The sequence below is a fragment of the Vombatus ursinus genome, unplaced genomic scaffold (genome assembly GCF_900497805.2).
Source record: "Vombatus ursinus unplaced genomic scaffold, bare-nosed wombat genome assembly UNPS02014812.1, whole genome shotgun sequence".
In the NCBI taxonomy this organism is placed as follows: domain Eukaryota; kingdom Metazoa; phylum Chordata; class Mammalia; order Diprotodontia; family Vombatidae; genus Vombatus; species Vombatus ursinus.
Window position 1 is genome coordinate 72,849,249 of NW_020954590.1, and position 17,859 is coordinate 72,867,107.

The window sequence follows — 17,859 nt, forward strand, 5'->3', positions numbered from 1 at the left end:
GGTGTGGTATATGAGTAAGAGGTTTAAATGGTTTTGTAGACTTAAAATGAAATCATTTTCCTCATGCCATAGAAAAGAGGAATTTGTTGGGGAATTTCTACATCTTCCCTCCATGCCTTTCTAGATTAATAAGAGACATAAAGGACTTCCATTTAATGGCAGAAATCATTGTCTTCATCCTTTTCCACACTTTCAGTGATTTCTGCCAATCACTGATTGAGATAGGGTTAGGGTATAGATTTGTGCTTTCATTGATTAAAGGGAGCTACTGGATGAGGAAATTTCCTTTAGCAATGCAGGTCAGTACTATCTCTGAAACTTATAATCAGAGCATTGCCAAGGGCATTGAGAGGTTGATTGACTTGCCCAGGGTTACATAGCCAGTATGTGTCAGAGGTTGGAATTGGACCCAGATATTTCTATGCTGCACTCACTGATTGAGTTCCTCTACTAAATTTGGGTTCATTTGTGAACTGGCTACTGTTAAAGATTGGAATAAGCTCAAACTCAGTGACCTTAGTAATAGGTTTCAAAATGATACATTTATAACAGATACCTCCCTTGGAGATCATAAGTTAACAGTGCCATTAGATGTGGGCAGCTGTCTAGGTTTCCTATTAAATCCCTTTTTCTAACATGTGCAGTCATCCACATTAGAAAAAGGAGATGCAAGCAAGAGCATAATAAGAAATCAATTATTTCACTTTGTCCTCTTAGAGATGCCCCAAAGTGGAATAGAATCATTGACTTTGACCCCTGTAGGAACAGTTGTATTTTCCCCAAAGCATCATGAATTCTACTTCTGTCTCTATCTCCTAACACACTCTAGAACTTGGTCATGTAATTAAAAAGCATGTATTAAATCCTTACTCTCCATAAGGCATTGGTGAACAGTGATTGATATGATACAGTGTCTTATTTTAAAGAGTTTACAGTCCAATGGGAGAAATAATAGGCATACAAAGACCTATAATACAGAAAAGAATGCAATAAGTACAAAGGAGAGGTATAGGCAAATTGCTATGAGAAGGTAAAAAGGGTAAGGTCACTTTCTATTGGAGGCTTTAAGGAATAGCAAAGTGAGGTTCTTCACACTTTAGTTTTTTTTTCTGTATTAGACAATAAGTTCCTTTGCACAAGGAATGTAACTAAACTCACATAGTGTCTTGAACATCTAGACACTTAAAATATAATTTAAAATCTGAAGAGCAGGGATTGTTTCCTGTTTTGCTTTTGCATCTATTCTATTTAGCATGATACTTTGCATTTAGGAGGGATTTAATGAATGCTTGGGAGCAAGTCAATGTGATAGATTCTTTTTCTCCCTCTAACACATCAAAAAAAAAAAAGGGACACATATACTTAATCTCAACATCCTAATTACTAATGATTAGAACTCAAGATCCTCAACTTTTGGTGGAATAATAGCAATGATCGTACAGCCAACCATCTATGCTGGTAGAAAATCAATTGACTTCTAAAGAGGAATTGCTTATAAGTGGAAGAGGATACATGATTGGTCTATATTGTGAACTGTTTGATTGTGCAAACTCTTGCAAGGTTAATGACTTGGATTTTTTTCTGTTCTTTTCTAGGAAATTTTTAAAAGAAGTTATGAATTTCCTTTTCATTGTCAGATAAATGGTATCAAACAAGGATGGCATTTTGCAAGTCATTAAAGTTCTGTATGTGTTATTGGGCCTCCAGGAAAGCACTCTGTGAAAGTGACATGGTGGGGTGCCATATTTATCCTCTCTTAACAACCACTGTGTTGAATGAGACATTTTCATGGGGACAGGATGGGTTTTCTAACTGCCAACATTGCAAACTCATCCTAAAAATCAAGCTGTGCACTTTCTGTCTCTTACATCATCATCATCAATTGTCAGGCTTATGCAATTAAAACTTGGTTGACAATGTGTTTCATGAGACATGACAACAGTGTCCCTCATACTCTTTGCATGCTACATTTCACTTCTAGTTCTAAGGCTGCCATGACTGTGTTTTCAACAATGAAATAAGAAGTACACAGGAAGCTAACACTTTGATTTTAAAAAGATGCCAATTGAAACGTCACTTTTCTGACCAGAAATGCACTTTGAAAGGAGATTAGCTTGTACTGCTAAAGGCAGTTATTCGTACACGATTCACTGCTTGGATTTACTACCTGATGGGACAGGAGAATCTAAAGGTCAGAGGAAAAATATGAAACTACTCTCAGGAATGAGGAAGCTTGTATCCTGCTGTATTGAAAGTATTCATTCTGTAGCATTCTAGTAATTTTTGTAAGTGTTAACATTTTTAGCGGTGGTATTAAAGAAGAAGCGCATTGATAGTCATGGATTGAAAACATTAACAAAAGCTAAAGTTATAAAATAATACAAAATAATAATATAAAAATATAAAGAATATAAAGTCACCAAAAATGACTTCAGATTTGCTGGATGAGTTTGAATTACTACAGCTTGATATTTTCTACTGTGCTTTTAAAGATTACACTTTCCTTTGTTCAAAAGCCTTATTGCTTAAAATTTGTTTTTGTGCAGTTTTTGGCCACTGAGTCTTCATGGGGCTAACCTGGCTTGGTTCTGTCTAGAAACTAATTCCGATTCTTCTGTCAAATGTTATGTGGCACTGAGCTGCCACTATGGTCTCCTGAAAGACTGGCACAGGCATCGGGAAGCAGATGACCAGGTAGACTTTCCTGTATTTAAAAAAAGTTCCATTTCTAATAATCTCGGTGCCAGGGTCATCGTCTAATATTTCCTTTCCAACACATAAATGTTCCACTGTAAGAATCTCATAGAAATTAAATAAGTATTTAAGTCATCCTTCCACTAAAGACCTATTCCAATATTTCATCATGGTATTGAGGGACCCCTGAGTTCTCATTGGAGCAGAGGGTAAGCCCTGGCAGGTTTTACCAAGCTGGAAGGGTTTTGAGAATGGTTTCAGAAATGAATTGCATTTTTGTTGTCTGAGAATCAGCCCAGCAATGTTGGAAAGTCCCATTATCAGAAGGCAAGTTACTCTGTTTCTTGTTCTGGAAGTTGCTGCCAAATTTGGTTATATGCTGTCTCCTGAACATGACATTCCAGAATATCTCCCATTTCTCCACCTTTGTACAGGTGACCACCTTCCAACATAGGAATGCACTCCTTCCTCACCTCACCTCAGCCTAATGGAAGTTTTCCTGGTTTCCTTCAAGGTTCACCTCTGATGCTACCTTCTACAGGAAGTCTATCTTGTAGCTGCCCTGCCTCCTTGTTGCTAATACCCTCCCCTGCTCTCAGAAATCACTTAGTGTCTTTTTTAAATTTACTCATATGTTTATCTTATTTTCAATCAATACTATGTAAGTTCTTTGAAGGCAAAGTCTTTCATGTTTATTTTTGCATTCTCAATATCTAATGTCCACTAGGCTTTTAATACATATTTAATATTAATTAACTATTAATTAATATTATTTAATAAATATTTGCTAAATGAATGAAAGATGGGAGTGAGGGGTGGGGAAGAATGGCAACTCTTGATGCCAATGAATACCATAGATTGAGGTCACAATCTGTTTCCATAGGAAGGTTTAAATACACAAGATGAAACATGAATCCTTGAAGTGTTGTAGTATTCAAGTTACAGGATTTTTAAAAAACTTTCCCCCTAGAATACAATATATTCATTCCTGTCAGCCAATCAATCAATAAACATTTATCAAGTGCCTACTATGCACTAGGCACTGTGGTAAGATATGGAGATACAAAGGAAGGTGAAAGACAGGTGGCTGTTGCTTCAACTGATAATATGAGATGTTTCCTTCAGTGGAAGAAAATTGCTGGTTTGAAGATTTCTGGTAAGGTGGAAGAACACAATTTTATAACTGCAAGTCTGGTCATAGTAGTTTATTAATAAATGACTTGTGTGCTAACTGCAAAATGTGGTTGTGACCAGCTGATCACTCAGATGATAAACCTGCCACTTGCAAAAGGTAAAGATCTTTTTGATATTCCTACCAAGTTACCAAAACATGAATATGTTCTAGATTGCCTAATAATTCGCCTCGTTGCTAGACAAACAATATTGTTGGAGGAAATGTGGATTTTCTGGCGGCTACCATGCTCTGGAGGCACAATAAGTTTCCATGGGCCAGAACTATAGTTTGTTTCTGGTTAAACTACTCATTCATTTACAGAACATAAATTCTAAGGCACATGTAAAATGTTACATAAGCCAGGAAAATATCTCTGTATCCAATGCCATAGCTTTTCATTTCCCTCTGGTTTTAAAATTGTGTCCATCTACTTCATCATCACTGTCCAAACTAGTCTTTTAATGCTATAAAATATCCAAGTAACACAGTGATTGAATCACTTGAGTAATATCTGCGAAATGTTTTTACAAGTCTCACTTTCTTAGCACAGCCATCTCTTGTGGTCACAGATTTTTCAGAAAGAAAAAAATAAACAATTGAAAGATTTTAAACATCAACTCTCCTTTCAACTTCCCCTCTCCCTCCCCCCAAACCAGTTTTGAAATCTGGCTAACTCCTCCCTTTCTCTTCCCATCTCTCCATCCCCTAGTCCCTTCATTTTTTCCTTTAGACCCAGTGCTAAGGGTCAAAGCAGAATCATACATTTATTCTTTCTTTTTCAATCGAACCATTCAGGTACCTCATTATTTTTTTTCTCTGAATCTCTAGAAAAGATCATGCAAGGAGAAAAGTCTTTCTTTGAGGGAGAGGTAGGGGATGTTTTGAATGTGGTTGTGAACATGAAAGGCAGTTTATTCTCACAGTTCAGTCGCTAGCACACCCTCCAGGTTCTTGGACTACCCTACCTTGGCAGACAGACTCTGTGGTTTGTTGGAGAGGATCTCTGCTGCTTCCCTGCAGCGGGTGGAAAGGTTCAGGATAGCAGCAGCTGCTGCCATGTGGGTGTCTTCACTACATTGACCGTAGCTATAAGAGCTGGCACGGCAAGGGCTCTGTGTGTGGGCGCTAGCACTAGGCAGTCGATTGGAAAGTTTCACTGGATTTGAAAAATGCTTTGCTGTTGAAGAGAGATTTGATTAGCCATTGCATGTATGTGTTTTTACTCATTAAATAGATTTGTTTTTCAGGTGGTAATTTTGTACATTAAAATGTGTGAAGAATAAATTAAAACACGGTCCATTTTTCCATCTGTATGTTAAATACAGGTTACTCAGCTTCCCTTTAACAGAGGTCCAAGGATCAAATTATCTGATTGCTGAAAAAGAACTCCTCTTATATTAATATTGCAGTATTTACCCTTCTTCTTCTTCTTCTTCTTCTTCTTCTTCTTCTTCTTCTTCTTCTTTTTTACAAGAACTTTATACCATTAGTGGGGCAGGTGCACTGGCACCATTCATTATGAAATATTTTGAAAAAAACACCATCCCAGCAAAATTCATAAGGAATGATAGAAAGGCTTATAACTTATATGCCTAGGATTCAAAGAACATATTAGTTTCAGTTAAAGCAAAATATTTTGTTTCTGGATCACATAACTATTCATACTAATTTAGGAGATAAAAATGAAAATTAAGAGATAATTTCAATGTTTGCATTTCCCCCCCTTAAACCAGTAAAAGGATTCAGAGTTAAAATTGGCCTTAGTTCCACTAGGTGGAAATGAAGCATTGATGGGGTCTTTCAGGAGCTGGCACATTGAAAATTCATATAAAGTAGGGTGAATTAAGGACAGAGGGAAAGGTTTTCAAGATGAATAGAAATGCATTTCAGCTATCAAGACTGAGTTCTCATATTTCTGTTCTTTACAAATAACATTTCTTATTTGTAAATAAAGAGAAGTAAATGTATTTTTCCATATTTTGAGATATTTATATTATGTGTAATGAGGGAAATATAATATTCACAATACAGACAAATGATAAATAGATCTTTCTTTTAGAAAACCTGACAACTTTATTTTTTATTAAAATAAAAAATAAAACATTATCAATGATTAATACAGGCCTAAATCATAAAGGAGGAAGAATAGTGCAAAGCAAATCTGACTATTGTATGTCTATTAAAACAGGAATATATATTTATAAGGTACAATAAAATATGGAAAAGCATAATTATATTGTTGATTCTCACTTCTTCAAATGAGAAAATGTATAAAATGTATATTAAACACTTTGTAAACTTTAATATGTTTATGGAAAGTTTTATTGGTATCTCACTTGAGATGACATACAAGAAGTACTTTGCAAACCTTCAAGTGCTATATAAGTGCTAGCTATTCCTTGTTATCATTATTAGAATCTGATATCAGGTCATCATTCTATAATATTTTCCAATTTATATTATTAAATAGAATAAATCCTTTGCCTTAAAAATGAATTTAGTAAACTTTCTCCTGGAAGCCACTCACACTGAAGTTTCTATTAAAGGTATTTTGGCTATTTTCTAACTTGCAAATATATTTTTACTGACATGGCTAGTATGTATTTATTTATCCAGAGTAGTTTAAACAGTGGCTTTTTTTTTTTGCAGGTCAGGATAGCTGAACTCTCAGAATGAAATTTTCTCTTACAAAGGGTTTCCCAAAAGATTCAGCACAGTTTTAAGCTTTTATAACTTAAACTTCTATAAGAATTGTAATATATTCTTATAGAATATTAAATAGTTTTCTGGCGCCCACATCTCATAGGAAATGGACGCTCTTCTCAGAAAATAACAGGTATTCTTCATCTCTTCGTAGTTTAGACCAAGATGATCACATAAGTCAAGTATAGCAAATTCAAGTTCTGGTGAATGATACTAAAGGCTACTTATATAGCTTCTTAACTTGTTACTAGCTCATTAGAGGCACAAATCAGTTTATATGTTCATTTAGAGTCTCACCTTTTTGTATTAGAGTCTTTTAAAGGGTATGAACAACTTTAGAGGAAAGGATCAAGGAAACAACTATATATAATTTTTGTTGTAAGAACTATGAGTTATTTTTCACTCTATGGTTGTGTCACCAAATTAAAGGAAACATGGATGCATTTCAGAATGTTTCTATTTTAAATCTTGTTTGTTTATAAACATGAAATCATATCATCTCAGAATTGGAAGGGACCTCAAAGGTTATCTTATTCAACCTATAACTGAGTCGCAGACTCTCTATAGCATCATTTCCATGCTCTCATACATACATTATTTCCTCAACAAAAATTTGATTCTTGGGAATTGTTTCTTTTCAAACCTTTCTTTTTTACTTTTCAATCATCTGAATGTTTTTGCTGGTTTAAGTAGGATTTCAAATAAACAATTCAATATTCATGTCTCTTTTCCTTGGTTTCAATATAAATAAAAATGACTGAATCACAATAGCTCTTAACTCCTATAATTTGTCAAATCCAATTCCAGACAGATGCATAATAAATATGCTTTAGAATTTCTTTTATTTACTTCACAATAACAGCATCTTGGCTAAAGCTTTGCACAATGATTATAGAAATATTTATATTCACCAAACTTAGGCCATCATCATTTGGATGCAAGACACTCAAATAATAAAATTATTAATGTCAGTCTCAGAGTGGGGGACCACAGGAATTCTCTAAAACTGCCCCCCTCATTTTATAGCTGAGAGAACTGAGGCTCAGAGAGCTTAAATGGACTTTCCTAGATCACATAGAAAGACAGTGACAGAAAAAGGTATAGTGGCCTAGCAGTCAGATACTTGGGTTTGAGTCCTAGTTCTGCTAACAGCAAGCTAAATGACCTTAGTCGAGTCCCTTGAGTTCTTTGGGCTTCAGTTTCCTCATCTGTAAAATATAAAATAATCTCTTAGATTTCTTCTCACTCTTGATCTAACACCCTCTGAACCTATGATCTTTCAGGTCCCTTCTAACTCTAACATGCTATAAATCTATTAATTTACAAATAGAATCAGGTCTCTATTCCTAATCCCATGATACCTCTGCATTCCTTTGTTTGGAAACTCAAGTTTCACCCGCATTATACCTAATTAATCTTTTTTCACTTAAAAGAATCCAGAGTTATTTTTTCTTCCCCTTCCCCCATTCCTCTAATTAGAATTTTATATAGTTTCAATCAGTGTTAGAAATTGAAGCTTACATTCAGGAAACTGAGGGGGGTTTTGTCCTTGTAATGTCGGTACTGTTGTGAGTTTTCCAAAAACCTGAGCATCAAAGCTGGCATAATCAAATGGAACTTTTCCAAACTTCTCTTGTTCTTTTGTCATTGTAGCTCTGGGAGATGTGACTGTTTGTGATGATCGGAAACTGAACTGAGATAACTCAAGTTGTTTCACAAGGCTCGTCCTGGAAAGACAGAAGGGGAAGAGTGGAGAAGTGAGAGAACAGAATGAAAGATGAATACATAAATATCAGCACCTGGAAAGAAAGTGGGCAGATATATCATAGAGTCAGTAAACTCATAAGTATTTACTTAATAACCACAGAGTGCATCAGAAGGAACAAAGAGCTATGATAGCAACACATGTTGGTAGAACACCCAGTACTTAGAACATCAGAGTTCTATGTCTTATTTGCTCAGTGACCATGGTGAAGCCATACTGTGACTCTCTCCTATCTCTATGATGGGAATAATTATGCTTCTGTCATTTTAGAGGAGGATTATTGTGAGGATCACATAGACGATATTTGTTAATAACTTCGAGCTTCTTGGAGAGAGGTACTATAGTAACTACAAGTTGTAGTTGAGGTGGTCCTATTAATGAGGGATATTAAGACAGCAGGAAATATTCACTTAGATGTCTGATTTATAAATATAGTGATCTTTTTAGTAGGAGAGAATAAAATGACATATGAAAGTTGGGGCTGAATCAGGTGATAGATTATCCTTTTTCTGAGAGCTGAAAAAACTAATAGTATCTTTTAGGAAGTGTCATTCACCTTGTCCTCAATTTTGGTCAGGAAAGGGGTAGTTACTTAGTGTTTTAGAAGAAAAGTGTGGTTGAAATGCTAAGTCTATCAGTGACTGGTAGGCTTCCTGAATCACTTTGAGTAAGACTGAGATTCTAGTATATATTGATGAGCTTTCAAAAGTACCCCTCTTGGTCAGTCTGGAGGAGTAGGCTGGGGAGACAAAAGCATTCTTATTTTGGATCAAATGGGAGTATGATGTAAGAGTAAGGGAATATAAGCATCATTGAAGATGAAATATGAGAAGCAGTGTTATGCAGTGGAAAAATACTTTTGTCTTAGTTTGGTATTATTTCTGATTTTATGTGCTCTTTTCCCTTATGAATAACCATCTTGGACAAAGTTGACTAAGCCTGATGGTTTTAGGGTGGACAGGAAAAGGAAAAGGGGGAGTAGTATAAAAATAATTGACATTTATATTGAATTTTCATATGTTTTCTCCATTGATCCTCACAACAACCCTATGAGGTAAGTATTATGCCATTTTACAGCTGAGGAAAATGAGTCTTAGAGAGAAACTAAGTGACTTGCTCAAGGTCATAAATTTAGCAAATGTCAGAGGCTGGATAAAATCCAGTTCTCTAGTGACTCAATCTCCAATTTTCTTTCTTTTATGCTATGTAAATGTACTAAAATCCAGGGACCCAACAACAGTGGTGGCAGCAGACGAGAAATGATGAGTTAATAATTGACAGTAGTAGATTTTTGAATCTATGGTATGAAATAGGTTTAGTGATCAAGGTCAATGTCTCAGCAGTTTTAGCCACTGATGTTACAAGGTTAGATTTATGGGAAGAAGGAATCCCTAGGCCAAGAGTTCTGAGAACAAGTTGTTTCTCTGGGATATTGAAGTTTATAACAAGGCTGTAACCTTGTTATCATGCAGTGGTATCAAAATCAAATAAAAATGGGGGCCACTAAACCATATACAAGATCTACATTTTAATTTGGTTCCCACTGTATTCAGTAGTGCTGTAGATCATGTTTGTTGCCTCTGGCCTACAGCAATACCTTATACCTCTGTGCAAAGTACCTGAGGTTGAGCTTTTTGTACCCTAGGGGTGGCAGAGAGGCTCAAAGTCAAAACAGAGTAGTAGTATAGTTACTCAGTCCAAAGGGGAAGAATGCCTGATTCATTTTGTTGCAAGAGAATGATAAAGGTACATGAACAGCAATATTGATTTTGGAATTTGACAGTGGAAAAATAGCAAATGGGAATTTTCCCCTATTATTTTCCTCTCAACCATGACTGCCCATCATAATGTCAAATGTAAATTCTTCCTCAAATTTGGGACATAGCATATTTGCTTGTGATCTAAAAATTTCTGAGTAACATTTCTGTCTTATTGCCTTATAAGGAATTTTAAATGGTATTCCATTAGTCACAGAAATGTTTTGTATAACAACCTTATTTTTTCATGGAGAGATACACAGATATGTATATGTAAACATATGTTTATTGCATATGTTATATGCATATATAAAATATGTAATATTTAAATATACAAACATATATTTATAAAATAGCTGCATATATACTGTTTTATTTAATGAAAGGGACAATGAAATCATTGAGCTATTCAGTTAAGTATATTATTTCATCAGATCAGAGACTGCATTTAGAATACTGGCCCACTTTCCTGTTTAATATTTCACTTATGTTTAGTAATTCATGATCTATAATGTTACACGAAAGTGATTCTATGATTACAATGCCAATTTTGGCCTATATAGTAAATAACTATTTGGCACAAAAGGGCCAAAAGAAAATATGTTCTGGATAAAAATACATTCTGGAGTGAATTTTATATCCTTATGTTCTGTCAAGAGTTGGATAGTTCCAACAAATAGAAAAGTGTTCTGGGAGGACTGAAGCATTGGGTTATTGTTTTGGTTCAAATGGGAGTAGGATATTCCAGGGCTTATGGGAGTCATTGGGGATGAGGCATAGCACAGTACCCCAGCATTTAGCACAGAGCCTGGCACATATCAGCCACTTAAAGGCTTGTTGACTAACTATGTGAAACTGTGGTATGAGTTGAAGAATGCTTATTCTTGGTTTTTACTCCGTGTCTTATGCTTTAAAGTAATGGGAACTGATTCATCTCCTTTTACAGTGAACATAATTTTTGTCCATATAAGCATAATGCTTTTGTCATTATGTAAGGTCATCAAAACTTCTCAATCTGGTGCTATAATACTTGTGTTTCTATCCATACCTAAAATACCTAACTGACCACATGACAGTCTTTTAATTAGAAGATAATGGTTCAGTAAGAGCAGTTTTTATAATGGTTTTATTAGTGGTATGAAATAATCTATCCACATGGATGGAGCAGAATTTGAAAGAAAATTAAAAATAAATGATTGTATGATTTTTTGTAGGTGTGGCTGGGCTACTTAAGTCCCCGTACCACATGAAAGATTTCACAAGGCTAACATTGATTTCAAACATGGGATCATTTAAAGTTAGTGGCATGTTCCAGAACTATGACAGATACAGGCTAATGTCATATATTCTGTTGCATTTTGATCCATTCATTTTGTTAGAATTATCTGTGAATTTTTTGTTACAGTTATGAAGGATCTAGATAATATAATCCATAATGTGGTTTAACCTGCCCAGTCTTTCTAATGGCCTCACCATACAGAGATGCTTATTGATAACTGATGGTTGAGGGCAAACCATTTAAGACTGGTATGTGATGGATGAAAGAGACCCTGAATTATAAGATCAATTACACAAAATAGAGTGTCAGGAATATCATGTGAGGTTCATACCTGTGAACCTGGTCAGGACACTGCCCGGTTTTGGGAGAGTCAAGCTGATTTTTATCCTGGGACATTGCCAATTTTTCAGCTGCAGCAATTGGACAACCAGAAAGACTGTTTTAAAAAGAAGTGGCAGGGTTTGAGTTAAAATAATAACGGTTCCTTGCACTTACATGTGCCTCTCACATACTTGGCAGACAATAAATAGTTAAGTTATAGTAATAGTTCACATAGCACCATTCTCATCCCAAAGAGTCCCAAAGCATATCGTAAACTACATCGTCAACTCTGTTCACCCATCTCAGAGGTAAACAATAGCTGACAGCTAACAATGTGTTTTAGCATCAAAAAGCTATTTAATTGGGAGGGGGGAGAGGATGGAACAACTCAACTGTACACAATTAATACTGTCTGGATTTTAGTGTAAAAAGAATGAAATTACTCAAATTGTAATTTGATTAGACTACTAGAGGGAACATAGTTACTACCCTGAATTTTTATTTGGGATCTCTAACAGAGTTCAGGGACTTGGTTTTATGTCTCACCCTGAAAGAGGAGTGTGTAGAATGTGAAGTCTTCTCAGTTGTGACTGTAAAAGTTATGAATATAGCACACCGAACCATGTTCATATCTGCTTTGTCAAGTATGAATTATATTGAGAGAGAAGTACTAGCATTTGCAGAAAAGTACTTATATATGTAACTTTATGGAGGTAGACATGTATATATTTATCTATGTAAATTGGAGTTTCAAGATAATACTGTCATAGGCATCTGCCATGGATCTACTTTATAGGCAAAAAGCGCCTTATAAGGAGATCCTTTTGGCAGTGCTCCTAGTGCTTATTGGATGAAATTCAAGGCTCACCCACCCATTATTTTTCCATAGCAAATAATGTAAGAGTGTAGCTCCAGTTCGTACATAAAATTCAGTATTTAGACAGCCGTCTGTATGTATATATACAACTCCACTACCAATCTCAGGAAGAGAGTAAACACATTTTGGTCTGTAATGAGTTAATTAGTTGTCAATATGACAATTTATAGGAAAGGGATTTACACCGTGAGTTTCATAATTTATATGGATATTAAAAACATATCAGTATATTTCAGATAGAAAGTGAAGTTGTAGCACAATGCTGTAATATCCTGTTGTTAGCTGACAACTTTGAATTCAATGTATTAGCACTGATTCCCTCTTGCCTGTTTATTTTGAAAGGAAGAACAACTAATTGGAATTACCTTCTATGTGTGTTGCGATTACTGTTGACATGGCCTCTTCCTGTGCATCCAGGAGTGGGACACTTGAGCACATTTTCATGCATGGCAAGAACTAAGCATAAAACATTAAAAAAAATTGGCAATTTTTTCTAAAAACTGGATGCACTCACACATTTATTTCTCAGTTATGTATTAAAAGTGCATACAATCACATATATACATATATTCTCACTCTTCTTCCAGTTCCATTAGGAAAAATATATTTAAATAAAACAGGTAAACTGAGGATTTCAAGCTATCTGGAAAGGAAACATTTCCATTTTCCTGACACCCTAATATTCCTGGACCAGTTTTTGTTGCTGCTGCTGCTGGTAACAGAAAATCTTAAAGAACCTTTTGGGTTTTTCCCCCTTATGTATTTGATTTAATTTTTGATGCTCAGAAGTTTATTTGTCCACATTTGGAATTGCACTTGCTCAAACAGTATTCTTTCCCTTTCTTCCCAGACTGAAATTCTGGATGCAGTCCTCTTCATATCATAAGTGATATCATTTTGATTCTTTGTACAGTTTTCCCTCCTGCTATTTGGTTACTGGCAGAAGAATATGGTTGAGTGAACAATCAGATAATCATTTGAGGAACTGCTAATCCAGCAGGACAGTACTGAGCTGATTAGATGTGTGGTGATTTGCAAAATCTTGCTTTTAAGAACATTATTGATGTTGAGGCATTCCAACTACAAGCAGCCTGTGCAGCTCAACAGGTGTTACCATAAATACGTTTCAATAGGGGAAAATTCAACCCATAACTGGCTACATTATGATTATAAGTAGGTAAGCCACAAGGGATTGAGTAAGATGTTTGGTTATTGTGATAAAATTCGAACTCATTTACTCTTACATTTTTGAGCTAATTGCATACTATTGCTTCATGCCATGGGAAGCCATGAGAAAAAACAAAGGTTTGGGAAGCATTGTAGTGCAGTGAAGCATGGGATTTGGAATCAGAATACCTGGGTTCAGTACTCTGCCATTTACTACCCATGTGACCATAGGCAAGTCATTCAACCTTTCTAGGTCTCAGTTTCCTTCTTTGTAAAATGAGGGGGTTGGAGATGATAAACTATAAGATTCCTTCTTACTCTGAATGTATGATTTTATACTGGTCCTTGCACTCCAGTTATATAGGAAAGACTGTTTAGCAGGGCAACATCCTCATGTGTCTGCTGCTTCCTGACATTTGCTTTTATTGGCAGCTGTGATTAAGCGGCAGCATTACAGTTACTTTGAATGGAGTTAGCAAATGGCTTCCATACCAGGTCACAAGGGTTGGGTGGTCATGCAACCAAATAAATACTCTTTTGCTACAGATTGAGAGGGAATTGTGCATTGATTGTTCCAAATTGCCCACTAGGAAAATGAAGCTGATTATATTCAGGTGCTATCCTGAAGAGGAAGCCACTTTGCACTGAAAGCAAGTACTCACTTTCTAGGGGCACTCTGACTTTATGAGGGCAGCCTGAGAGACTACGGTGATGTGGATAGAGTCCAGTAACATGCCCTGTGCCATCACATCCAGGAATGGGACATTTAGTCTCTCTCTTTTCAGGTCTAGGGGAATCTGCAGAGAAATGAAATTGATTATTTCATTTGATTATTCTTCTTTCCCTTCCCATTCAATAGAGTGGCCTTGCAGGTATAACATTCTCAATTTATCTACTTTTGTAGTCAAAAACATTTTTCTCACGTTGTCTTGAATAAGACCCTCAACTCAGACCTATGGAAACATAAAAATGTTTTCATTTTTCTTGGTTTTCTAAGCAAAGGCTGACAGAGGGCAATGGTGTGTTAAAATGTAGAGATGGTTTTAGGTTGTTATGTCAACTACTGCATGTAGTTAGAGCTCCTTCCTGGAAAATGAACCATAAGTCAGAAGGCATTCAGTTTCCTGAAAAGAAAGAGATGAGGTAGAAGATAGAATATATTCAAACTGAAACCTCTCTTCTTTAGCGAGGAATGGGAAGTTGCCACACTCACAAAATAAACCAAAAAAAGCTCTCAGTGACTCCCATATCTGAGACCTCTTTGACATTATCTTCTGCTAAGTAATTGGACAGTTATGGCAGTTTGATTTGAGGAAGTGGTCTTCCTGCCAGCCTTGCCAAGATTTCTCTCTGTGGAACAGCTGATGAGAAGAGTTGAAACAGGGAATCGTTGCAAGCCCCCTTTTGTATCTTCACTGAATTCTCACACTTCCAACAAACCTTCACTAGTACAAAGCATGAAGGCTCCAAACCCCTGATGCTTTCCCATTTACTGTCAGTATGTAATGACTAGGGGAGGGAGGGATGCATTTTATTTTGAGTACTGAAGCTGAAAACTGGGGATTTGGGAAGGTGGTTTGGAAAGGAACCTTGCTTATGGTAGACTCACAGAAAATGGAAGCACAGAGAATGGAAGACACTTTCAGAGCACTTGACAGAGGGCTGCCAGAAACACTGGAGAGTGAAGGAAGATAAGAGCTACAGCCAAGCTGAGGAAAGAGACACCTCGTAAACACATTTTGTCAGGCTGCAATGAGGCACAAGCCTAGAGAAGAAATGGTTGGGGACAAGCCGAGGGGTTAAATTTTTTTGGCAACCATGTAGCAGAAGGTTAAATAGAGGTTTAGGCAAATATGTAAAATAAATAAGGGCAGGGGACAAATAATAATTGGGTTATTAATGAATATGAGGAAAACAAGAGATAATTGTTATGCTTGTGGTAGAAAGGGAAAGAAAAGATTTGTGAAAAGAGTGTATTGTTATCCAAATGGCCTTCCCAACCCAAGGATTGTTAATGTTTGGGCAAATAATTGGCAGAAGTCAGTGTCCCAGGATGAAGTGTACTTTGGTGAGAAAATGAGCCTTGGATCTAGCTTAAGAATGAAAAAATAAAGGATCATGACATAGAATCCACACAGGCTGCAGGATTCCCAGAACATTCAGTATCTGGAATAATGAGCCTACCTGATGCTGAGAGTGAAAATAAATAATATGTATGATCCTGCCACAAAAAGCTGTCAGAGATAGAATAAGGGCGAGAGTCCTGCTGAGTAGAGATGTGGCGGGCCCATATGCTCCTCTGAAACGTGTGGCACAGATAGAAAGGCAATGTCGCAAGATGCGACAGACATCTCTAGGGGCACTGTATTGCGATGAGAAAACGTGGCTGCATGATATAATGCCATGCCCATTGCTGGATTAGAAATGGTCTTTAGCAGATGGAGCCCAGTAGGTTGTGTGTAATACAATTACATGGGGGCACGGCTTCAGTAAAGGGGAAGAACCAAGAGTATCACAAGTTATGTTGAATGAGTATCTCCAAATAAGGTACAGTAAGTTATAAACTAGAGATGAATGATTCAAAGAAAGGTGTACCAAGTAGCAGAAGCTTTTAATTAATGCAATCAAATCTAAAATACTGTAATTTCTTCTGTGATCTTGAATGATATTGAGGCCAGGTTTATATGTGTTGAGCCATTATTATTATTAATTGTTAAACAGTGGGCAAATCATAAGCTAATTTAGATATCATCAATTACATATGGAACACTATACAAATTCACAGATGGTAGAAGTTGATTTGAGAGGAGTTGTATCTATGGGAGCGAGTAAATGAAAATATACGCAAAGAGCTTTGTAAACTTTAAAAGCTATACTCAAGTCAGCTACTATTATTTGTTCCTTTGCTTCTTGAGATCTTATCTAGATGACATGTTCATCTCTAAACTGCTCCAAGCTCTTTGTTGGCAAACACCCTTCCATCTCTCTATACTATTTGTCCTCTGGGAATCAAAGAAGAGTCTAAACCTTGAGTAAATGTGGCTCGCTGACAACCTGTCGTGAAGCCTTTATCTAGAGATGAAAGTTTGCAGGAAACACAGTATAGCACAATGTGTTTCTGTGATCAAAAACCAGTATTTGGGTGCTGTGCAATATCCAGGTCAGGTCAATATACTTATGTTATTTATAAGCACGCATAGTTGGTGCTTGTGAGAAGCTAGGTGGCACAGTGTATAGAGAGCCAGACCTGGAGTCGGGAAGACCTGAGTTCAAATCCATCCTTAGATACTAGATATGAGACTCCGGGCAAGTCACTTAACTCTGTTTGCCTCAGTTTCCTCATCTTTAAAATGAGCTGCAGAAGGAAATGGCAAACCACTCCAGTATCTTTGCCAAGAAAACTCCAAATGGGGTCATGAAAGATCAGACACAACTGAAATGATTGAACAACAATGATCTTTTCTGGTACTCAGAAAAGATTTGTTGATGAAGATGTAGATAGTTTTATTCTGATAATGTTTTTCTTTCGGGGCTTGGTATAATGAATATATGTTTTATCTAACCTTGTCTAATAAATAAGGAATATCCAGTTTGGGCAAGGCAAATAATTGCTATATTTGGGAGGAATATTAACTGAAAACTAGATAGGTGTTAACTTATAGAAACAATTCAGAGAAGGAATGGTGTCTAGAAAGTCTCTGATACTATTGCCTAGGACATTCAATGTTGACAGTACCCTTTTTAACCTTGAAGACTTCCAGCAGGGAGGCTTAGATTAAGGTTATGGGTTCACTATTGAATTCGCTCAACTTCAGCCTTAGAGCAAATATCCAAAATAAAATAATAGACTTCTATTACATATGTAGCCCTATACTGCAGGGTGTGTTGTTGACAAGTTGCTCCTCCTTTCACACTGTGACATCACTAAATTTCCAATACTGTATTGCAGGATAATATATTGTTAGCATAGCTAGAGATTTTGCTGGTTCATTAATTGTGGTACTAAAATAGGGTTAAAAAGTTGTGTGTAAATAAGTAAATAAAACAAGCATCCCCCCAACATAGTGCTCAGAACTGAAATATCTCAGGCTACATTAGAAATAATTGACTTTGGGAATATGG

The 17,859-nt window shown here is 36.2% G+C and overlaps 1 protein-coding gene across 1 annotated transcript in view; it reads right to left on the reverse strand.

The window, feature by feature from the left end:
• The window catches only part of LOC114054129 (suppression of tumorigenicity 18 protein-like), a 351,033-nt gene that overhangs the window by 57,578 nt on the left and 275,596 nt on the right, over window positions 1-17,859 (reverse strand). The window contains exons 8-12 of the mRNA XM_027877273.1: window positions 14,400-14,534; window positions 12,936-13,026; window positions 11,704-11,808; window positions 8,093-8,298; window positions 4,834-5,045 (exon numbers count right to left, since the gene is read on the reverse strand). Of these exons, the coding sequence (XP_027733074.1) occupies window positions 4,834-5,045; window positions 8,093-8,298; window positions 11,704-11,808; window positions 12,936-13,026; window positions 14,400-14,534 (749 nt within the window). The remainder of the gene's footprint in view (window positions 1-4,833; window positions 5,046-8,092; window positions 8,299-11,703; window positions 11,809-12,935; window positions 13,027-14,399; window positions 14,535-17,859) is intronic.